The sequence below is a fragment of the Dermacentor variabilis genome, chromosome 1 (assembly GCF_050947875.1).
Source record: "Dermacentor variabilis isolate Ectoservices chromosome 1, ASM5094787v1, whole genome shotgun sequence".
In the NCBI taxonomy this organism is placed as follows: Eukaryota; Metazoa; Arthropoda; class Arachnida; order Ixodida; family Ixodidae; genus Dermacentor; species Dermacentor variabilis.
This window is the reverse complement of record NC_134568.1, coordinates 230,604,541-230,626,747: the sequence shown is the minus strand read 5'-3', so window position 1 is coordinate 230,626,747 and position 22,207 is coordinate 230,604,541. Positions and strand designations below refer to the sequence as shown.

The 22,207-nt window shown below is 42.2% G+C and overlaps 1 protein-coding gene across 1 annotated transcript in view; it reads left to right on the top strand.

Moving 5' to 3' along the window:
• Positions 1–22,207, top strand: part of IntS8 (integrator complex subunit 8) — a 121,914-nt gene that overhangs the window by 5,086 nt on the left and 94,621 nt on the right. The window contains exons 5-7 of the mRNA XM_075670665.1: positions 3,796–3,856; positions 5,007–5,192; positions 14,881–14,973. Of these exons, the coding sequence (XP_075526780.1) occupies positions 3,796–3,856; positions 5,007–5,192; positions 14,881–14,973 (340 nt within the window). The remainder of the gene's footprint in view (positions 1–3,795; positions 3,857–5,006; positions 5,193–14,880; positions 14,974–22,207) is intronic.

Genomic DNA, 22,207 nt, shown 5'->3' with positions numbered 1-22,207 from the left:
GATCCGCCCACTGATCATCGACAATGCATGACGTTGCCGGTGAAAAGAAAGCGCGCTGCTATAGATTTGCAAATGAAGTGCTTCTAACCAATAAGGCGATCGTCGTGAACGTGCTTGCATTGGGTAGCAACAGTGATGGCCACGACGGCAGCGCTGATGCGGTAGGGCAGGCTGCCTCAACATTGTCCCCACAGGAGGTCCTGTATATGATTCAATCCCTCATGGACTTGTTTTCACAAGTGACTTTCCGCTTCACTACGTGGAGCACCTGGAGGCCTTGGAGAAAGATGTTGGCAAGCTTCACGTAAAGCAAGCAAGGCTGACGGACATGCGGTTTTCTCGTGCAAGCCAGCAAGAAGTACGTGGCGAGATGCTTGTGGCTTAGTTGCTTTGCTTTGCAACTAAGCCACTAAGCCAGGTCTTGCTTAGTTGAAGCTTCCTCTTTTGTTACTCAGTATTTCCGGCATAAAAAAAGAGGATTCTCCAGGAAGAATGACTGAATATTAAGTTAAAAGTGTGCAAAGATGGAATATCAGTGGCTTAGAAAATCAGCCCATTGAAAATAATAAAAAAATTATATGGTGAGCTGTGTACTGCTGGTTAAGTCAGCTTGTTGTACAGTTTTGTTGGTACCATTTTGATTACTTGTTATAACTGGGACTATGAACAAAATGTCAGCTCTGGTCATATGCTTATTTGTTTACAGATTACTGATTTTGTCTACCTAATTATTTTTCATTGTTCAACCTTGTGACAGCTTGCTGCATTGGCTATATAGGTCTACTGAGTTTGTTCATTGCTCTTGCACCTTCTTATGGTCTGTTCGAACTTGACTTTTTAAATAGTTTTTGCACTCCATGTGCTGTGTGTAACAACCATTGCAGGCAGCATTTTAGGCTGAGCATTATTTCACTGCTTTCTTTTTGCTGTGTTTTAAAAATGTGGTGCATAGTTAGTCTAATCATATTCATGTCATAGGTTTGCTAATGTTTGTCCATTCACTTGCTATGTAAATGAAGTTGATGCATGAGCTTGCACACTAATTGTGTTGCTTGCTTTTCTTCTCAGCTGATTCTTCTCCAGTATGAATAGAACTGCAGAGGAAGTTTGGAACTACTTTAAATATCCTAGTGTAAAGTGCAACATCAGAGTCCGAATCTTTCATGTTCTCATAAAATATTTGTGCCATCCCAAATGTGCATGCTCTAGAATTGCGCCTTGTTGGAAGGTGAAATCTGTGTACAGAAAGCATAGTTGGGGTTTATTTATTCTGCTGATACATTTCTTACTGACATAACTTCCTCCTTGTAATTACCTAATTAGCCCAGTCAACCAATGGAACACCATATTGTCATGCAAGGTTTTTTTATCTTTTGTTTTTGTTCATGCAGTCTCATGAGGTGCTCCATTAGAGTGGTTCTACTCTACTTCCAGTAGAAGAGTTTACTGCACTATTAGGGCATATGTTCTGTGGGATCACTCACTAGACATATTCAGAGAATTTTGTATGTGCAGACTGATATTGGTTGGCCTGGTAATGCAGTGTGCATTGGCATGCAATGTTTTTTTTTCTTTTTCTCCACAACTAATTACCACTGCTAAGTCATTCGGATCAGTACTTTTCCTCACCTTCCCTCATTAAGGCACCTGCAGGAACTAGATTGTGTGGGTGTACAGTGAATATTCCTCCAGAGCCAATTCACCGCATGATGCTGTGCACCAAACTTGTGTTAACTCAATTCACAGCAAAATAAGCATCCATGAAGTTAAAATTTGCTACAGCAGCTTCTGCATTCCATGTATGTGTGAGCAGTCTGATTCTGACCAACTGTTGTTGTGCAACAAAATGTTATCATCCTTGTAAAATGCTTACTGAGGGATACTAACTTTGTATTTGATATTGATATCATTAGAACGTTAATGAGAACAGTACAGGGGATCAGGGCTGGGAAGCAAGTAAATGAAAGAAGTCTCCTGTACTACTGCCACACACTTAAAACTTTACTCCATGTCATGCACTAAACTAAGCTGCCATATTTTGCTGTCAAACAAGCATGTACAGTTGCTGTTACAGTATTGGTTTTTCACCTGATTCTGCAGTACAAGCTGTACTAAGTGTTGTCTGCGGAAAAAAAAAGAAATAAATAAATAAACACTGAAGAGTTAAGATTGGGAAAAATGCATACGGTATGCTGCTGTGTCGAATATATAAAATGAGAACATATTGGTCTGGTTGGACATCTGATAGGGTGCACATGTTTGTATAAACCATAATCGTTTGACTGTGCCCTTATGTCATACCACACTATGACTTTGTTCTTGTGGCACATTGTCAGGGACACGAATAAAAAGCCACGAAGTTGTCACCTCTGTGATGGTAGTACTTGACTAAGGTATCTATTTGGACCTGTTGGTGTACTATAAGCATGTACAAAGTTGTGCATAAAGGACACAGACACAACAAAGAACGATGGAATAAATTGTAAGTTTGCGCCTTGTGTGTCCCATCGTTTGTTCTTCTGTCTGTGTCCATTATGTGCAACTCTCTACGTACTTATGGTAGTAGTAGGGTTCTGCTATGCTTAGTTTCCTGCAATGGAATAGTAACATACTCCACTTAGTCCCAGGAAATGTGGGAATGTTTTGCTTTTATTTGCCACTATCTTCATTTCTCGTTAAAGCTAAAACTTCTGTAATGTTCATGTTCAAAAGAATACAGGGTACTGCATTCTACCTGGGCAGCGTCGTGGTGTTCCTGTAGCTCCCTTGGTGCTTTTCAACTTCAGTGACAGAGTGCAGCTGTCTTGTCCACTTGGTTGAGCATCAAAGGGCCTAAGAGCACCAGCTACCATGTGGCTTTTGTTGTAGAACTTCAAATAGAGGAAAATGTGGTAATGGTAACTGCAGAAGACACACACATGGCAGTACAGAAAGATTGGTATTAACTACATGAAATTTTCTTGATTTCAAGATTATATCTGAGCATACTTGGAGCTTCTGGGATTTACCTTCTTGTATCTAATTTGTCATTATATATTTATGACCCGCCGTGGTTGCTTAGTGGCTCTGGTGTTGTGCTGCTAAGCACGAGGTCGCGGGATCAAATCCCGGCCATGGCAGCCGCATTTCGATGGGGGCGAAATGCGAAAACACCCGTGTACTTAGATTTAGGTGCATGTTAAAGAACCCCTAGTGGTCGAAATTTCCACTACGGCGTGCCTCATAATCAGAAAGTGGTTTTGGCACGTAAAAATCCCATAATTTATATTATATATTTATGGCAATAAGAAGTTTAACATCTAAATGTTACAATTGAGCTTTTTTCGTAGCTTTGCACAGAAAGCAATGAAAAATATAAAAAATAGTTTCCCTGTTGGTTAGTCTTAACATAAAATGTTATCCACTGTCCTAACAGTGCCAAGGTTTATTGAGACACATCTGTTAAAAAGATATCCTTTGTTTAATGCATTAAAATCATAATAAATTGAATCTGTTCTGAATATTGTATGTTGAGCTACTGTGAAGAAATGTTGTACTACAGGCAGCAAATACAAACTGAAATAAGAGAAGCCAGCAGTTAACATTGTGAATCAAGCCCACAACCAAGGCAATAGAAAGTCCATATGCTACACTATTCCAATGGCACTTGAATTCTGCCACAAAGACATCTTGTAATCTCGGTACACTGAACTCCATGGCACCTGTCATGGATGAGGTGACTGTTGCATTCTTGACAAAATCCTGCAAACTAGGAGACAGGTGCTCACTGCAAGAAGTTATTTTTCTTTTATTCAGCCCTGGGCAAGTGGACCCAACTGTGGTGACTTCAGAAATGGCTGATGCAATTACAAAAAAGGTGGGTGCCCTTTTATTCAGAAATTTATAATTCAGAAACTGGTAAATGACACACAAGCAATTGAAAGAATTGTGTCGCTTACCAGCTTTCATACAGTGCAAAATTGTGTAGGCATTATGCAACAGTCAAATTTGTAACTTTGTAAATTTTAGCCTGAAGTTCCCACAAGAGGTTGACCTCAGCAGTTCTTAGGGGGTCTGGGGCATCAAAACTTTATTACAAATGTTTTCTTCCTGAGCACATGCAATAAGTTTCTTTGAATTGCAACACATGACCTACAAGTGTGTACTAATCATGACAATATTTATCTTCAGCACGATTTTGTTTTCTGAATATGTCTAACGTTCTAAGCTAATGTGACAAGCACTGTGGAATTTCAATGCTGGCCCATGGATTTTACAAAGCATGGAAGATAGCTGCCATGATGCACACATGGGCGAAGTGGAAACAAGCCACTACTTGCAGAGCAAAATTAGGTGTCATGAGATCTCAATGTGTCTTGTTAACCATCGGTTACCACACAAAACATACTAGCAACAGTTTTGCACAGATGTTGTTAGTTTAAACAGAGCATTATCATTTGTGACAACACATTTGTAATTAGGTTTTTCCAGAATAAAACCTCTTGAGCTTAAGAAGCTTGTTAAGAAGAAAAATTTAAACTCAGTTAAAAATGATAGCAATGACATAACAGCAATGACTTTTCTGTAATTCTTAGCGCAGTGACTACGGCGGTCTGCTGCTGAGCAAGAAGACATGAGCTCAGATGCCAGCCATGGTGGCCACATTCTGATGAGGGTGGTATGCCAAAATGCTTATGTCATTAGGTTTAAGTTGAAGAAGCCGAGGTGTTGAAAAATCACCATGATCACCACTCTGCTGTGGCATCAGTAATGGTCCCTAGTGCAGCATTTGGACATGAAACATCAACATTTTTCCCACACAAAGAAAAAGAACAAGCAATGAATTGAAAGTTGAAACTTTTATGTCCTTACTCATTTAAATCATACATGGGCCATGTCCTCCTTGTGCCCTGATTTTGTCATCTCATTATGGTAACGTAATTTTTGGAAGATATCTAAGATTGTTTATATCTTTAGCTTGTCAGGAATCACAGTATTGATTTTGCTTGCTGTTTACATGCTTGCAGTGTGAAGAGGAATTGGAAGAAGCAGTGGCATTCTTAGAAAAGTTATTGTCTCTGCGACCAACAGGCGGATTGAGCATACGAGTTCCTGCATACGAAAGTTTTTCTATTGTCAAAGCCGAGATATTGGATCCTGAACATCACTTGGAAAAGGGTGTAACGGCCACTGTGGATGACGTGTGTTGTCAGGTGAATAGAGCTTGCCTTTAGAAGTTTCATCGGAAATGTTACTCATGCTTTCCTTAAACATTAGTGTAAATGTTTTCATTTTGTGTGCTTTGAATTCTGTTTCTGCAGGTACAAATTGTACAGAATAATATATAATGTGCCTGTTATGTTGTGCTAATCCTGCCTCTCAGTATGCCTATGAGCATGCAACTGTCAGACAGATTGTTACATTTAATAGCATTGGAGCCATAAAGCTAGACTACTAGAAAAGTACCTTAGCTCAGCAAACACCTGTGTCATGACTGAAGATGATTGCATGCAAGATTTTCAGGCAGAAAGATATACCAAACTGACAAATTGCCATTGTGTATTTTTGTTTGTTTGCTTGCTTGTTTGTTTCAAAATACCTCAGAGGTGTGCATAGAGGTGCTGAGTTAAAGGCAAATCTTAAATAGTATCAGTAAAACACAACTGTTTCAATAAAAGGGAATATCAGCACATTTGGTGTGAATTAGCGCAGATAATAAAATACAGCGTAAAAAGAAAGGCTGCCAATAGCACCAAACCAAGACATCCAGAGTAAAAAGAAAAAAAAATGCAAGGGAAACAAAATAAGCAGAAATATATCACACAAAACAAAGGTCTGTAAATGAGAGGCGATTGCATTGTAACTGCCTTGTGCAAGCAAGGTCGTCATTTGCAGAGGTCTGCAAGACAGCAGAACACTGTCAAAGTGCATCCCTGCATTTCAGATGCTGCGCACTATGTTGACCAGATGAATTCAGGCCAACATTCAGAACGAAGCCCAAATAAGCAGAACAGCTAGTTGAAAAATAGACCAATTCAACTGGTGTATCCTATGCAAGTGTGTTTAGAATTTTAGCCAATTTCATTTAAAGATGCATTTTACAAATTCTATTTCCGTACACATTTAGTGATCTGGGTGACTATGTTGCAAACATGAAGGAAAGCAGTAAAAAAATGGTGTAATGATTAATTAACCATACACTGCTTAGATTAATTATGGTGATAGCTTTTGGGATGCTTTTTAAGTTTCTTTTTTTTTTTGTAGAACTCAATCCCAGCAAGCCCCCCAAAATGCTTCAAGCAATTAAATAATTTTACATGTGTATTTCAAAGGCAGTAAGGCCCTATCCGCTTTACAGTGAAACCTCGTTAACCGATACGTATGCAATAAGCTGGTACGGTTTATGTGGATACAAAAAGCATCATGTTCAATGGCTGCTGAGTCGTGGATTTGACTTTACTACTTTTTAAACAAAACTACTGTTTAAGTGGGTATGGTTTAACGAGGTTTTATTGTAATAAGCTAAACTGGTCACTCTGCTGCTAACCATTTATAGATATGTTGCTGGCTATATGTGCATGCACTCTCTTTCAACCAGGCATATTTGTTTGGTTGTTTCTGCCAGACTAGATCCAGTTGCTGAGGGAATTTGTCAGGCTCCAACTTATGAAATACGGCGGAACCTCATCCATACGTTCTGGAAAAAAAAGAAATTGTGGAAAAAATTTACAAACTGGAAAAACGTATGATCTGAAGTCGCAAAAAAATTTGGCAGACTCAACTGTAGCTGACATCTACACAATGTGAAGCATTGCATGAATTGTTTCAGTATGAGACGTCGACGTGTATCAAGCTGGTGGGGCCCGAGCTGTCTGAGATGCACATTGTCTTATTTACGGCTTCAGCAAGCTTACGTTTGTGCTTCTCAAATTCGACCTGGGTCAGAAGATTCTTCAAGCGAGGTATTTTGGCAGGAAGTTTTGACGTGGGACCTGAGCCACTTGAGGCGCACATTGTCTTTTTCCTGTTCTGTAGTGTTTTCAGATGATGAGTGGAAACCGAAATGAAATCGAGCTGCTACGCTGGAATACGATGCCTACGATGCCACCGGCACGAAACACGACTCTCATTCAGCGCTGCCTGCAGCAGGGAATGGCGGCGTGTTTGGGTTGTCGCCTATTAAATGCATGCAGTACACTTCCAATGATACTACACCCCCACGCTGTGAAACAGATAGGTGAAGATGTTTGTCACTATATGGTTGGGTTGGTGGTGATACCTGTAAGTGCGACATGCAACGTCCCGGGAGAAGATTTGATGGTACTGGAATAAGTAACTTGGTTCGCACCGGTGTATTCGTGGGAGACGAGCTCGAGAGTATTGCGGGGAAGCTGCTGTGGCTTGCGGCTACCACCTACTAATCGCTCACTTTCTGTAGAGGACACATGCATGCTCATCCAGACACATCTCACTGCAGTACATCTGAATCCTCGAGTCGTGCACAAGGTTCTCCATGTTGCTGACCGACGTTCAGGTGTCGGTTGTGTGCTAGACAGTTACAGTGCAGTAGGCAAGCTTTCTTCTTCTCTGTCAGCCAGTCTCTCTCTCTATCTCTCAACTACACGTGCCTCGCACCTTTTCTTGTTTACATGGGATCTAGCAGGAGGAAATGGTATTATGCAATTGCAGTTTGGGGGTGTACTGAACGTTGGTATCAAAAAATTGTTTTTCTGGGAACATATGAACCGATAAAAAAAAAAGCATTGCTGTATTGGGTCATTTTTTGTGTTCTCGATCACGAACATTGACACTGGGAAATCAGTGTTACAGGATCATATTAATGAAGTTGTACTGTACTGTGCAGTGCATTAGAATTAAGGTCCGAAATGAATAACAAGGCTTGGTGGGCTCACATTCACTGCCACTCTGCAAATGAAACTGGCTTTTATTCCAGTCATCTGTGCCCAAAAACATGTTACAGGGATGTCATGCTGCCTATAATATTATACATTAATTAGAGCTTGAGTTGCCATTTTCCATCTTCTCTCACTTCATCCTTCTCATAATCTCTCTATTTGCACACAAATCTCCTTCAACTAGTTACATTTCCGACTTCCTCGCACCCCCACCCTTACCACCACCAGCAGATTGACTCTCCTAGTCAGCACGACCGTGTGCTTCTTGGCCACCTGTCCCTAGGCCAGCATCTTCTGCATCAAACAGTTTTTGATGGCTCTCTCATTGTTTGGTTCTGCTGAAACTTGTGCAACATGCTGCTTGCAAGCTTCAGTTCGTACATCTTGTTCATGTTGTCATTGCCCAAGGTACGTCCACTGACATCGAGCCAGATTTGTCTTGGCCAAGCACATGGCACATTGATGGGTCTGGTGAGAACTGGTGTGGTGTGTCCCCTGTAGTGGCCTCTAAGTAAACATTTTGCACTCTGTGTGCAAGTGATGCAGCAGGAGCTGTGGTTTGATGGGTCTGCATTTGGCACAGATGTCACCAAATTGGTGTTCTCATTCACGGTATCAATCCTTGATGTAGCCCATGTGATGGTGGTCACATTGTACTCGGTAATCGGCACACTCATGGTACCCCTCACAGACATGCAAATTCATAACCCAGCAGCAGTTAAATGTGCCTTCCTCTGTGAGTGGCGGTGCCAGTGGAACTAATTCCCCAGGCTCCAGTTGGTGGTTCTCTTCAAAGGCTGGGCTCCAAGTAGAGGACAGTGGTACTGCTCATGCTTTTACATACTCAAGCAGAGCCTTTCAGGGACAACTCCTGTGTGGTCGTTTTGCCCTGGATAGCATCTTCAGTTTCCTCAGTTGACTTCAGTCTGGCTTTCCTCATTGGCAGAGGTGCCTGTTGCCATGGCTGGGCATGCCACGTCTTTCTGGTATGACAGCAAAATAAATAGGTCTTCGCATACACAGATGTCTTGTAGCACTCTCTCAGTGGCTGAATGGATGGTCAGGGCCCTCTCACTTGTGCCACTGCAGAGACGTGAAGGCATTTGTCTCCACAAACGTGCACTGGCAGATGAACTGAGTAACTTCGTTGCGATGGCACAACCGCTTTGAATGCACAAAAAGAGAGGCTTGGTAAATGATGCACAATGTGAATGCTGCTAGGCAGACTGCCATTATGTTGGGAAATCATTTGCTGCCTTAGCTGCTTCAGATTGTTGAGGTCTCTGGTGAACCTTGCTGAGGGTGGCAGAGCAGGTAGGCTGAAGGTTTAGCATGCTGATAGCACTGCCCTAGGAGACTAACAGACACCAATCGCATCCAGCAGGAGACTGACTTCCCCCGCTCGGGAACTTACTTTATTGCATCGAATCATGATAGGTGGCCTGGTGCCATCTACATTAAGCGGGGCACACTACAAACCTCGCCCGTGTGGCTATGGATAGGGCTTCTGCGCTTTTCCTGTCTTTTTCTAGTGACTGTGCCTGTTGACTTCATACAAACTTTGAGACAAGGGAGAGCTCACAGAGCTGCTGTCCATAGGAAAACTTTGCTGCCTCTCCAATATTTTGTAAAGGCACATTCCAGGGCTCGGTCTTTCCAGAGTTTTATCGGATGGGGTCTTCCACCCGCACTTTTGTTCCTGTCAGGCTATGCTATTTCTTACATTCTTTCCTGTGTTCTTGGTTTACATTTCTTTTGCGTGTACTTTTTTGTCGAGTTTGGGGGAGCAAATTAAGTTTGCTTGTGCAGAGCTCTCACTGGAAGACTCTGGCACTTCTCCATGTATTCCTTGCTGCTGCCTTGATTCAAGTCCGCTTTCTTCATGCACGTGGCCTTCTCACTTGTTTCTCTGGCAACACAGCCTGTGGTACTAGCAGAAGGCCCAAGTAAGTTCATCAAATAAAGGTGCACCTGCTCTATCATTGCTTGCCGCTTGCGATGATACAACACCAAAGCCTCTTTACGCACTCACCAGTTTCACCTGACAGTTCCACGTTGCCCGATCCCACTTCCACCAACATGATAGTTATTGCGCTGCCTTAAATACTATACATTAATTACCACATGAGGCACTGTCTTCTGCTTTTCATGGTTCATCCTTCTCCTCCTCTCTGCCATTGCCACCCTTGACTAGTTACTGTTCTCTCTTCTACTTGTACCAAGATGCTCTGGCAGTTTGAAATGCACAGGAAGTTTTCAACTGTTAACTTATCCTAGGTGCTTCTTGTTCAGGATGTGTGAGAACATCCACTGAAAGCAAGCAAACAAGCAGGCGCGCATAAAATAAAGGTTGCACATCATGCGTAAGGGGGGACACGGGTCTTGGACACCGAAAAATTGCAGAAAAATCACTTTTTTGAAAATATTATTTCTGGATTCTACAGTGTCTCATGCACTATCTCAGCATCTCACACATCTTGGACCAATATTCTAGTTGTAATGGCATTTTATATCACGTCAGCGAGCTGTATTTTTACTGATAAGCGCGCAAAAAAGGGCCTTTTTCTGTGACACGCAGTTGCTGTTCCAAGTTTCCGATTGCAGCCATGTTGGTCTTGTTTGAAAGAGCGACTCTTCTTGTTTAGTTTTTGCGCCACTGCTACTCTGTGCACAGAATGGCTGTGAAGAAAAAGCCAGCGAAAGAGTTGTCCGGATGCGCAGTTCCATTCAGTGACCAAGACATGTGACCGTAAGCACTCCATGCCATTGGCGGATTTTAGCTTTGTCTGCCCAAACCGCTTGGTTGTGCGCAACGCGGCACGAAACGATGTCAAATTAAGTTTGCTATGAACCATAAATTCAGCGAATAGAAGAAGAAATGAGCGGTGCTAAACTTTCGAAAGTGCGCAGCAGCTTTGGAAGATACCAGCAATAGTTTGCCACTCGTGCCGAGCACCGCCAAAGCCTCCTGCCGTGGCTGCAGAATAGGCTTAGCAGATGAATGCGGTTCTGGCAGCGGCCGGCATTCGTGCAGCATTCCAGCACAACTACTGCAGCCTTACAATTTGGAGAAGGTGAAGGCGGCTCAAGAAAAACTGCAAGACTTTGCTTCAACGTCAACTACCAAGCGAAAATCGGATTTTCTTGCGCACGCTCATGCCGCCGCGGCAGGCTCAGATGCGATGCAGAAGCGATTCATTATGCTAAGCCACGATTCTATAAAGGCTCTGCTGTCTTGTGTAAAACGCAGGTTGCGGTGTGGTAGTGGGTAAAGGCGAACATGACTGCAGTCTTGCCATAAATAAGAACCGCCGGTGTGAGGGCGCCGCATGCGGGGCAAAATTCAAACTAGTGGGTGTACATCTCTCCCATCTCTCGTTCACACCGCCTTGATTGCCTCTTGCACTGCACGTGTTTGGGCACGTTTTGTACCGCACGCGGTGTGTGCCTACGTGTGTGTGTGTGGATGTTTTATTTGAAGGACAATGTACACGCTTCTATTTGTCTTTAAGAGGTAGCTTTAGCTCGGGTGCTCCTATCTAAATACACGTAAAAAGAAAATTTGTTTTTCTCGGTAACCACTGCACCAAATTTGACAAGGTTTGTTGCATTAAAAAAGAAAAACTTAAAATCTAGTGACTGTTCGTCTCGAATTTCCGATTTAGATTTTCAATTTTTTATTAAAAATTGGCAAAAATCAAAATTTTTCAGAAAACAAAACTATCAAGTTTACAACTCTGTTTCTCAGCAAGGAAACATGATATCACAATTCTGTGAATTGCATATGATAGTACATCTACGGCGGACAAATTTGATAGGTTACACATAAATCTAAAAAAATTCAGTCATATCGAAATACAGCTTTTTCAGAACCCTTGTAAGCAACGTAACAAATTCACGTAAGATATAAATTGACATGTCGAATTTGTCCGCTTTGAATGATCTAATGGATGCCGTTTGCAGAACCACGATTTCTGTTCTTGATGCAGAGCAATTAAATTATGAACTTCGCTCGTTTATTTTGATCGAACTTCCATTTTTTGAAAATGTTTTTAACAAGATTCAGGCCCTAAATCAAAATTCTGCTTCCAACAGTCACTAGAATTTACCTTGCTCTCTCGAATGCAATACATTTAATTAAAATCGGTCCAGGGGTTATCCCAGAAAAGAGTTCTTGCGTTTTACGTCTATCTGAATAGGCCGCGTTGGTGTTGGGCCCGGGGTAAAGCTTCCTCTTAAGAAGATCGGTATGCTAGACAATTATTTTCATGGCTGCAATGTGGCGAAAGGGCAGCATCTGCTTAGCCATGTAAGTGACACTGAGCAGGTAATTGGAAACGACATTGTATGTGCCGCTGGAAAAATCGTCGGCACATACGATGTGTGTTAGCTAAAGTCATTTTCACAGTTTCCCACAAAATGTTTGCTATGAATCCGTGTTCTCTCTGATGGCGACAACGGACTTCCATCCGCACTGTGCGGAAATAAACAAAATATATCGCCGCATAGCACAAGTACGACATGTGCACATAACTTTAACTAGTACGCCCCCTACAATATAGAATAGAGGCAACAATGTAAATAGCTTGGCCATTTTTTTTAACAGTGCTCAAGAGACAGAAGTTAAAAGTATTGGTAATCATTTCTGCTTTATCAATGCCGGTGCAACCAAGACACGGGCATGTATCGTCCAGTAACTCGATCGATCGGTGCAGTGGTGAAGCAGGAATGACCTCTGGTCATGTTCAATGCATCGTGCACATATTCAATTCCTCAGCACGCGTGAACTTCGGTCACTGCTAGTGCATGCAACAGAAGTGGTTTCCATTCTTGGGCAGCGCACACACAAATGAAACATCAGTAAGAAAACAGGACCAGCGCTGGTCGAACAATCGATAGTTCTTATATGAATACCGTATTTACTCGCATAATGATCGCACTTTTTTGTCAGGAGAAGTGACACAAATTCATGGGTGCGATCATTACGCAGATTAAATTTCCCACGAAAAGAAAAATTTTCTTTTTTCATCATGTAAGCGGGCGGCTGCCGCTGTCAGTGCAAGACACCAAAACAAAAATGGCGGCCGGCGGAGCAAGCCTAACGCGCCGAACGCGATTATTTTTCTTCTCGTGAGTACATTATGTGCATTGAAACAGTTTCTTCCATATCAGCAATGAATAATATCGTTAATATCGGGAATTTTGCGACAATAACGTAGCCATGTCCACTTTTACAGGGCAGAAACAGAGATGGGCACGCTTAGCTGCCAGTGACATAGAAACACATGGCAGGCGTTCTGCGGAAACTGCGGTATTTGCCTTCACTACTATCCTAATATGGCACGCTTCCGCTAAGGGTGGGCGAATATCTTAGTTGCGTTACAAGCGGTCGGCGTTTGAATAGGGTACACTTCTAACGTATCAGTGTAAATGTGGCCACTATCGTTGCCTCTCACGATTTGTTGCGGGCCCACAAGTGCAGACAAGAAGAATCGAAAGGCACCCTTTATGTTGTTGTTGTTGTTGTTGTTGTTGTTGTTGTTGACCAAAACCATTATGAAGCTTACAAATAATAAAGCCGAGACAAGTTTGGTTGTAGCTTCTTTTTTTCATGGAAGTGCGTAAAGTGATGACAGCACTGTATATATTACATTGTGGTGGATGCAGAACATACGTTAAACATTAATTTACCTTTGCCCAATGTGGACATGGGATGTAGGCTCAGCACTGGACCACTGGCTGGCATTGATGACTGCTCCCACAGATAAACACCATAGATTGAGACTAACTCCACACTGAATAAGAGCTTTTCTACTCATTAGTACTATGAAGCAGCGTGGCCCAAGAACATTCAGAGAAGAGCCTGTCCAGCCACATTCTTTCTCATTACCAAAGTTACACAAGCATGGGCCCAAAAACATTTAGGACCCTCTACAAGGTTCATCAAGGGGAGTTTATTGATTTGGTTTCCGCTGGTGTCAAAGTTGTCTTCCACTTTAATTTCTTTTTTTTCTCTTCATTAAGAGTATAACATTTATTGTAAACTTTGCTAATTATATTTGTACAGTTCAATAAAAGCACTTTATCTTATGCTTTCCTTGGCTTCTGAGATTTCATGTGTTTCTTACCAAAGATCGAGCCCCTTATTTGCCCTTGTTCTTTGTGCTGACATTCTGCTGCTGTTTTTAAATTGATGCATGTCTTGTAATTATTAAAAAACCATAGTTGCAGTGCTTGCATAGCTAAGAGTTAATTTTGCATCCTCCGGAAGCCATGTTTGTAACTTATTGTTATGCAGTTTATCACTTAAAAAAAAACATGGCTAACTAGTTCTTGAACTTCATTTTAGTGCGAAATGCTCCCTTTTTCTTTCATAAAAATGGCTCAGGGACATAATTAGTGGTAGGCACAATGAGCTTTCATTTTCATATGGTTGCATGTTCTCCTGCATGCTTATGTGTCCACTTTACTGAGACAGCAATAGAAAGAAAGGGCACATTTTTTCTTTCATGGCAGCATTAGAAGTGCTATTGCTCTTTCCATTTGCAGTTCATTTTGTTTCTTCATTAAACTTGATGTTCTTCACCATTTCTAGTTCTGGTTCATTGCCACTTAGGGCCAAAGAAAAATATTTGTTAATTTAGTTTTAGTAGACTTTTTCTATATTCACCAGGAACAGGTGTGCATTTTAGAATAGCATCTGGATTGATTGCCTTTAGCAAGTGCTACATGTCATGTCTTATAGACGACACATCTGGCTGCCTGTGTATACCTTAGACGCTGCCTGAGCATTGTAGTGGTACCTAGGGGTTTCTTTTTCTCTCTATTTGGGCCTGCTTCATATGCTCAGAAACACATCCCTTTTTTCATGCAGAAGATGTTTTATCCAATTCGTGGTTTTAGATGTGTTTCATGGAATTGTCAATATAAACGGCAGCGATACCTTGTGTACAAACAGCTTATCATATGCTTTTCACCGTTTCAGGTATCATACGAACTTGGGACATATCATTTCTTCAAGGAGAACTACAAGAGGGCCGGGGAGCTTTTTGAAACTGCTCTCTCCCTTCATCCAAAGGTAAGCTGTAGTAGACCACTAGTAAGCGAGGGAAACAATAATCCTTTGAATTCACAACCTTCAAAATGCTGTTGTTCATATACCAGGTGTCCCAATTAACTTGGACCAAGATATTGAAAAAACTCATGAGCTTTAAAGAAATCATACCGACTGCATAGTTGCAGTAGTCATTTGTACTTACAGCCAGTATCTTTTTCATCTCGAAGTATTAATTAATTGCTTTTAATTAGTGAACTTTTAATTATAGCTTGAATCACGAACATATCAATTACAGAGTTGTCGGGCACCTCAAGTAACCTCCGAATGCAGCATTTGTTTCATGCTCAACTTTGCCCCGTTAGATTTTCCGAGAAAAAACAAAGGCGCATGACACATCCAAAATATGAAATAGATACAAGCTTTCGTGCCACTACTCAAGCACTGCCAAGTGAATAGCCATGGATACATGGCTTTACTAGCGGCGGCAGCTCGATACAGGGCTTCACGCTATGTGATGGTCGCGGCATCATAAGAACTCGCTGCCGGCACATTGATAAGCATATTGGAGCCGGGGGGGGGGGGAGGGGGGGATTTCGAAGCCAGAAAACCGCGATGGCACACTTGGGACTGTAATTTTGTGCACTCATCTTGTTCTCTAGATAGATACACCCAGAACGTATGTTCCTTTTGTTCCCTTTAGCAATAGAAACAAACCTTGCGCAGGCTATGTCCATCTAATGCGTTCTGGCGGGTCTGTACAGCCAGCATATGCTGTTCTCAACTGCGTAAATCATTTTTCCTTGACGTGTCAGTGCGTAGGAGACCTCAACGGTACCACACCAGCCTCCTGCTCTTCAATAAGACAGTCATGCCCTTCACGAATGATCACAAGGCTGAAATGATCCTCGCTCTGGGGGCGGCGCACGACAACAAGAGGAAGGCAGCCAAGCTATTCCGGATGTGGATGTGGACTAAGATGCCCTAGTCTGTCAACAATACTTAGATTGCACAAAGTACTTTACGAGACGGGTAGCTTCACAAGAAAGCAACACAGGACTGTGACAGTAGTTCAAGAAGCGGAAACGGATGTTTTGGAATTCTTTGTTGCTAACCCTCATAGTAGTGTGTGCGACGCCAGTGCGGAGGCCGGAACCTCAGGGTCATCAGTGTGGAGCATTTTAAAAAGAAGGTCATATGCACCCGTACCATGTACATCTTCATCAAAAACTTGAGACCGAAATTTTGAAAACAGACTTGACTTTTCCAATTGGATTTTCACGAAATGTGAAGAACCAGACTTTCTCACTCGCTTGTTTTGGACGGATGAGGCTAATTTTTCCAGAAATGCACAAGTTAATCTTCGCAATGCGCACTGTTGTAGTGATAGGAATCCCCACTGGCTAGCACAAACACGACACGAATACTAGTAGTTGTTTAATGTGCGGTGCGGTATTTTTGATGGCAACATCACCGGACCCATCTTTTTTGACAACACACTAGCGTTGCAACGCTATGTCAACGGCATCCTCAAGGGCCCCGTGAACGATGTCTGTTGCAACGTTCCACTTGTGCACCTTCGGAACATCTGGTTTCAACACAATGGTACTCATCGTAGTAAAAGTCAGTCTCGAGCGTGGCTCAACAAGCTTTTTCCTGGAGAGTGGATTGGCCGGCACGGACCTGAACGCTGGCCTGCACGGTCGCCGGACATGACACCACTGGACAACTTCTTGTAGGACTACATGAAAGATTGCGTGTGTAGCAGCGAAATTACCACACCGGATGCCCTAAAGGTAAAAATAAGCAGAGTCTGCCGCAAGATTCCAATATTGCTGGTCAAAGCTGCAGCAGCACAAGTGTTGGAAAGAAGCAAGTACTGTATTGGTTCAGACGGTGACCTGTTTGAGCACGTGCTACAAGTGGCAGTGGAAAATAACTGCTCAAAACTGGGGTAAAATGTGACTGTTTAACGCACCTTCATGATGTCACCCTATGCTTACATAAAAAAAAGCTTGCGACAAAAATAGAAATAGGTTAAAAACTGCTTTGCTTTGCCTCTTTTCCAGAGTTCAAGAGAGAAAAAGGGTAAATGGCTAAACATGTCGCACCTTTGAATGTTTATTTGTGGGCGACTACGTGCTTTTGGTTTATTCTTTTTTAAATGAACTCCTGAGTAGCTCTTTTCTGTTCTTCTGAGGGCTGCCTTTTTGATTTTTTCGTGCTCTTTTGCACACCATGTTTTGCTTTTAGCATTGGTTAAATTTTTTTTGTAGCTTTGTGTCATGATACGCGAAGGTTAAAGCTATCCCAAATGCCTCGTGATTGAGCGCAACATTCCTGCGTCCACAGATGTTGACACTTATCGCACCAAGCTAGTAAGGTCGTGAAATCTTTTGAGCCATCCTACATGATGAAGCCTTGTACGATGCGGTGATAAATGAATGCAGCCATATATCTTTCTAAGGTTGCTTGGAGGTGTTTGAGTAGCGGCGCGCGAGGACGCATCTATTTCATATTTCGCGTATCTTGCAGGCATTTGTTTTTTCTTCAAAAAAACAACCAGGCACACTTCAGAACGAAATAAATGCTTGATTTGGAGGTTATTTAAGGTGCCCTACAACTTTGTAATTGACATGTTTACAATTCAAGTAATAATTTAAAAGTTCACTAATTCATAGCAATTAATACTTCGCAATGAAAAAACTACTGGCTGTAAGTGCACACGACTGCTGCTACTATGCAGTCGGTATGATTTCTCTAGAGCTCTTGGGTTTTTTAAAAATCCTGCTCCAAGTTAACTGGAACACCTGGTATAGGCGGCAGCACTTAATGGTGGACCTGGGTCAAAGCCATAGATTTGCTTCTTTAAGAGATCACACAGACTTGACCTCACATAGGGCAGTGGTTCCCAGACATTCCGAGTGTCAACGAACCTTGACCCATTCAGCTGTCATTCATAGACCCCTTTAAGTGGACTTTCTTTAAAAGCGAACAGAGGGAGGTGCCGAGATTGGCTTATAACATCCTTAAACATGCAATGTTTTTGATAGCCGGGATCATTCTTTAGGCACTTTTTATGTGGCATCCATGTCATACAGAAACAAAAATGCTGACATAGAGTTTTTCAAAAGGGTAATTGAAATTATATATCTGGTTAGACATCAGCTGAGTCTCTTGTCCTTGATCTAATCTGGATGAGTGTGGAGAATGCATTATGAGTAGCCATTGCTAAATACTGTAGGTACAAATAAAGTACTTTGGTCTAATGTTGGGTCCTCTGTATGTGTAGTTGCATTTACTAGTTAGTTTTTATGTCAAAATAGAGAATGCATCTTTATGCAGAGAAGTCATTGCAATTTCCTCTCCAGACCACCCTTTCATATTAACGATACTCATCATTGGCATGTCTCTAAACACCGTGTTGAACCTTTCTAAGCTGTCCCAAAGACTTATGCCAGTCTGCAGTTTACAATTTTATAAGTTCTTATACAGAGACCAGAGTTTCTCTAATTACTTTATCTGTACCTTGGAGCTGAGGAAATTTTCCTTGTGAACCAAAGGAATTTTCCTCAGCTGTATGAAATTATTTAAAAATGACCATGAATGCAAAATTTTGTGCATTCAATTGTGACACTGCTGTAATGGATTGCAGTTTGTTATGGATGACTGGTGCTTTCTTGAATGTGTTGTCAATAGCACTCCATGCTTGCAGTACAGGACTTTTAACCATTTGGCAAACAGTAGATTAAAAATTTATTTCTTCGTTCCCCTAGACAAAAGTACACTTGTTTCTTTTATAGCAAGGCTGTGCTGTGCATAGGGTTTCCCAAATGCAGACAAGTTCGTAAAGAATATAGTTCTGCTATCATTGATGGCAAGAATTGCCGATATTGCTAGCATGTGAACAATGTGCCTTATGAATATTTTCATTTTGTGCAAAAGTAGTGCCATTGTTATCTTTCTGTCTCTTAACATGTCTGCGTAATAATAATAATAATAATATTTGGGGTTTTACGTGCCAAAACCACTTTCTGATTATGAGGCACGCCGTAGTGGAGGACTCCGGAAATTTTGACCACCTGGGGTTCTTTAACGTGCACCTAAATCTAAGCACACGGGTGTTTTCGCATTTCGCCCCCATCGAAATGCGGCCGCCGTGGCCGGGATTCGATCCCGCGACCTCGTGCTCAGCAGCCCAACACCATAGCCACTGAGCAACCACGGCGGGTGAAACATGTCTGCGTAAGAGGTATACATCAGCTCATCTGAAATCAGGTTTATAGAGCACAGGTGGGAGTACATGTTTAAAGAGCTCAAGAAGCTGAACAAGCATACATACAAAAGTCTGAACATGGATATTGCTGGGTTGTACCTCTTAACTTTGTTACATGAGGTCATTCTTGTTCTTCCTTCCCTTTGGTCCTCTAGGTTTAGTACGTCATAAGAAAGCTCTGCATTTATAGTGTTTACTATTGAAGCAGTATTGAAGCAATTGGACACTGCATTTTTACCTTTGATGTTCCCTAATGAAATTTTCTACCCCCAAAGCTGCTTCATAACTTTCTTCAGCCAGTGTGCCCCTTTTGTTTTGAAAAAATTTCCTCAGAAAACTGGTTCCAAAATGCTGTATCTGAACAAAATGGCTCAAAATTATGGGGAAGTACCAGGTCTGAGCACTAGCTATCTCGCGATCTGCTATGCCTTTCCCAGGTAGATGGCTTGGGGCAACAGCGACACTAGCACCCGTAACATAGGACACCAAAAGAAGATTAAATGATTCAAATGTGTCACATGGCTGTAAGGCGTGGAAAGCTGGCTAAAAGCGTTTTTAAAGACTTCCCTACAGAGCAGCTTTAACATTTTTGGGAATAAAAAGAATTTCATGCGAGTCATTTTTTTTTTTCATTTGCAAACATATAGAGCTAAATGTTGGTAATGCATGCCTAGCAAGGAGCCAGATAAATTATATACAGACAAGTAGATTGGCTTAACATTAAAACTGCTGATGCCAGGCAAAGGAACCTTGGACTGCCGCCATCAAACCTAAACAGAATGGGTTAGTGCATGGCTCGCAAACCTGCCACCACTGCAGAGTGTTGCCTGTTGGGACCCAGACAGAATCACGAGCCAGCATGCAGCATCTGCCAACAGCTACTGCAACTTCCATGGCTACATTGCAGCAGTGTGTTAATTTTCAGTAACTAACTGCTGCATGCCTGCCCATGTTGTCGTCTGGGACCCAGTATCCATTATTGCAGCACTGGCGTGTACACAAGCCATGCACTCGCGCATTCAGGAGTCTGATCGCAACAGTACACATGAAAGAGTAAGTAATCATCAGTACACAGTAAGTAATCAGTAAATTACCCCAGGCCAGCTCAGCACTGCAGTATCTGTTATAGCCTCTGCATTGTTGCTTGAGTACATGTACTACCACTTATTTTTTGTCACTATTATTATCAATGTGATTAAGGCGAAAGCCTTTCTAGGCTCATGGTGAAGTTTGTGTCAGTAGACCTGACCGTCATAAGTGTCCGCCGAAGCATCATCACGCCATATGAAGACAGATTAAAGAATGAAAAATGATTGATGGGGACAGTTAGTGAATGATAATGTTATAATAGAGATTGGTAGAGGTTAATAATGGCCAGTAATGACTAATAATGGCTACTAATTAGTTGTAATGACTACTAATGACTCCGATATGACCAATATGTCTAACGACTGTTGTAATGACCACAATTGGTTAGAAATGACTCAAAATGCTTACTGACAAGCAGTAATGACTAATAATGACTGAAATGACTTAAAATGACTAGTAATGACTATGAAATGACCAATATGTCTAACGACAACTTGTAACGGCTATAATTGATTAGAAATGACTAAAAATGCCTAGTAATGACCAGTAATAACTAATAATGACTGAAATTACTTGTAATGACTACTGATGACTGATATGACCAACATGTATAACGACGCCGTTTAATGACACAATTGATTACAAATTACTAAACATGCTTAGTGAGTAGTAACGACTGAAATGACTTGTAATGACTACTGATGACCATGATATTGTTATGGGGAGAAAATATATGTATTTAAAATATATATCATTACAAGGTTGTAGCTCAGTGGCCAGGGTAACGCCATCTACCAATCTTTGAGACAATTCAACCTCCTCTTCACCTCCCAACGTCCTCGTGTCCACAGTGGCACAAACTCGTACCTGACGTTAACTCCCGGTGGCAGAAAAATCGTCTTGAGTCTTCTTAGGGTGTCGAATCAGTGTGCGAGTTATAGGGCCTTAGTCGTGAAACATGCACAATATCAGTTCTTGGTGGGGTAGAAAACGTTGAAATCAGAGGCTATATCTCATATGTGAGGCTGGTGACTTGGCGAAGAACTCAGTATGGCCCGACGGGAGGGTAACCAAAGCAAGACAAGTGACCCAGGGCTGAAAAGTGCGTCCCGATGACGACTGTCATAATGGTGCTTTTGGATAGCCTGTGATGCCAGAAGACTGTCACGGGCAACGCGATGTGCTGTGGCAGCACGAACAATGGTGTCGTGAGCATAGAACGGGGTAGTGTTGGCGTCGAAAGGGAGCAGTGAGTCAAGAGGCAGGAGTGGGTCGCGGCCATAGAATAGATAGAACGGCGAATAGCCAGTAATATCGTGATGTGACGAATTGTATGCAAGCATCACAAAGGGTAAGGTGCAGTCCCAATCCTGGTGATCATCAAACATGTACATGGAGAGCTTGTCCATGAGTGTACGGTTGAGACGCTCGGTAAGTCCATTGGTCTGTGGGTGGTAAGCCATCGTGGACTTGTGGGACGTTGAGCAAGAGCGAAGAAGGTTGTCGACAACCTTAGAAAGAAAACAGCGGCCTCTATCAGTGAGTAGCTGACGTGAGGCACCATGATGTAGGATCACTTCATGAAGGAGAAAATCGGCCACATCAGTTGCGCAGCTCGTAGGGAGGGCCGGCGTTATGGCCTAACACGTGGTATAGTCCGACGCAACAGCCACTCATTTGTTGCCTGAGGATAAAGTTGAAAATGGGCCAAGGAGGTCCAGGTCAACGCAGAAAAATGGCTCACAGGGGATATCTATTGGGGGCGAGGACTTACAGCGTCGCCATCTGTCGGAAGCGCCTCCCTTGCGTAGTATGAGGGATCAGGCGGCGCACTCCTCATAGGTTTGGCTTACGGCGCTCAATAAAAACTCCACGCGGCAGCCCTCCTGGACA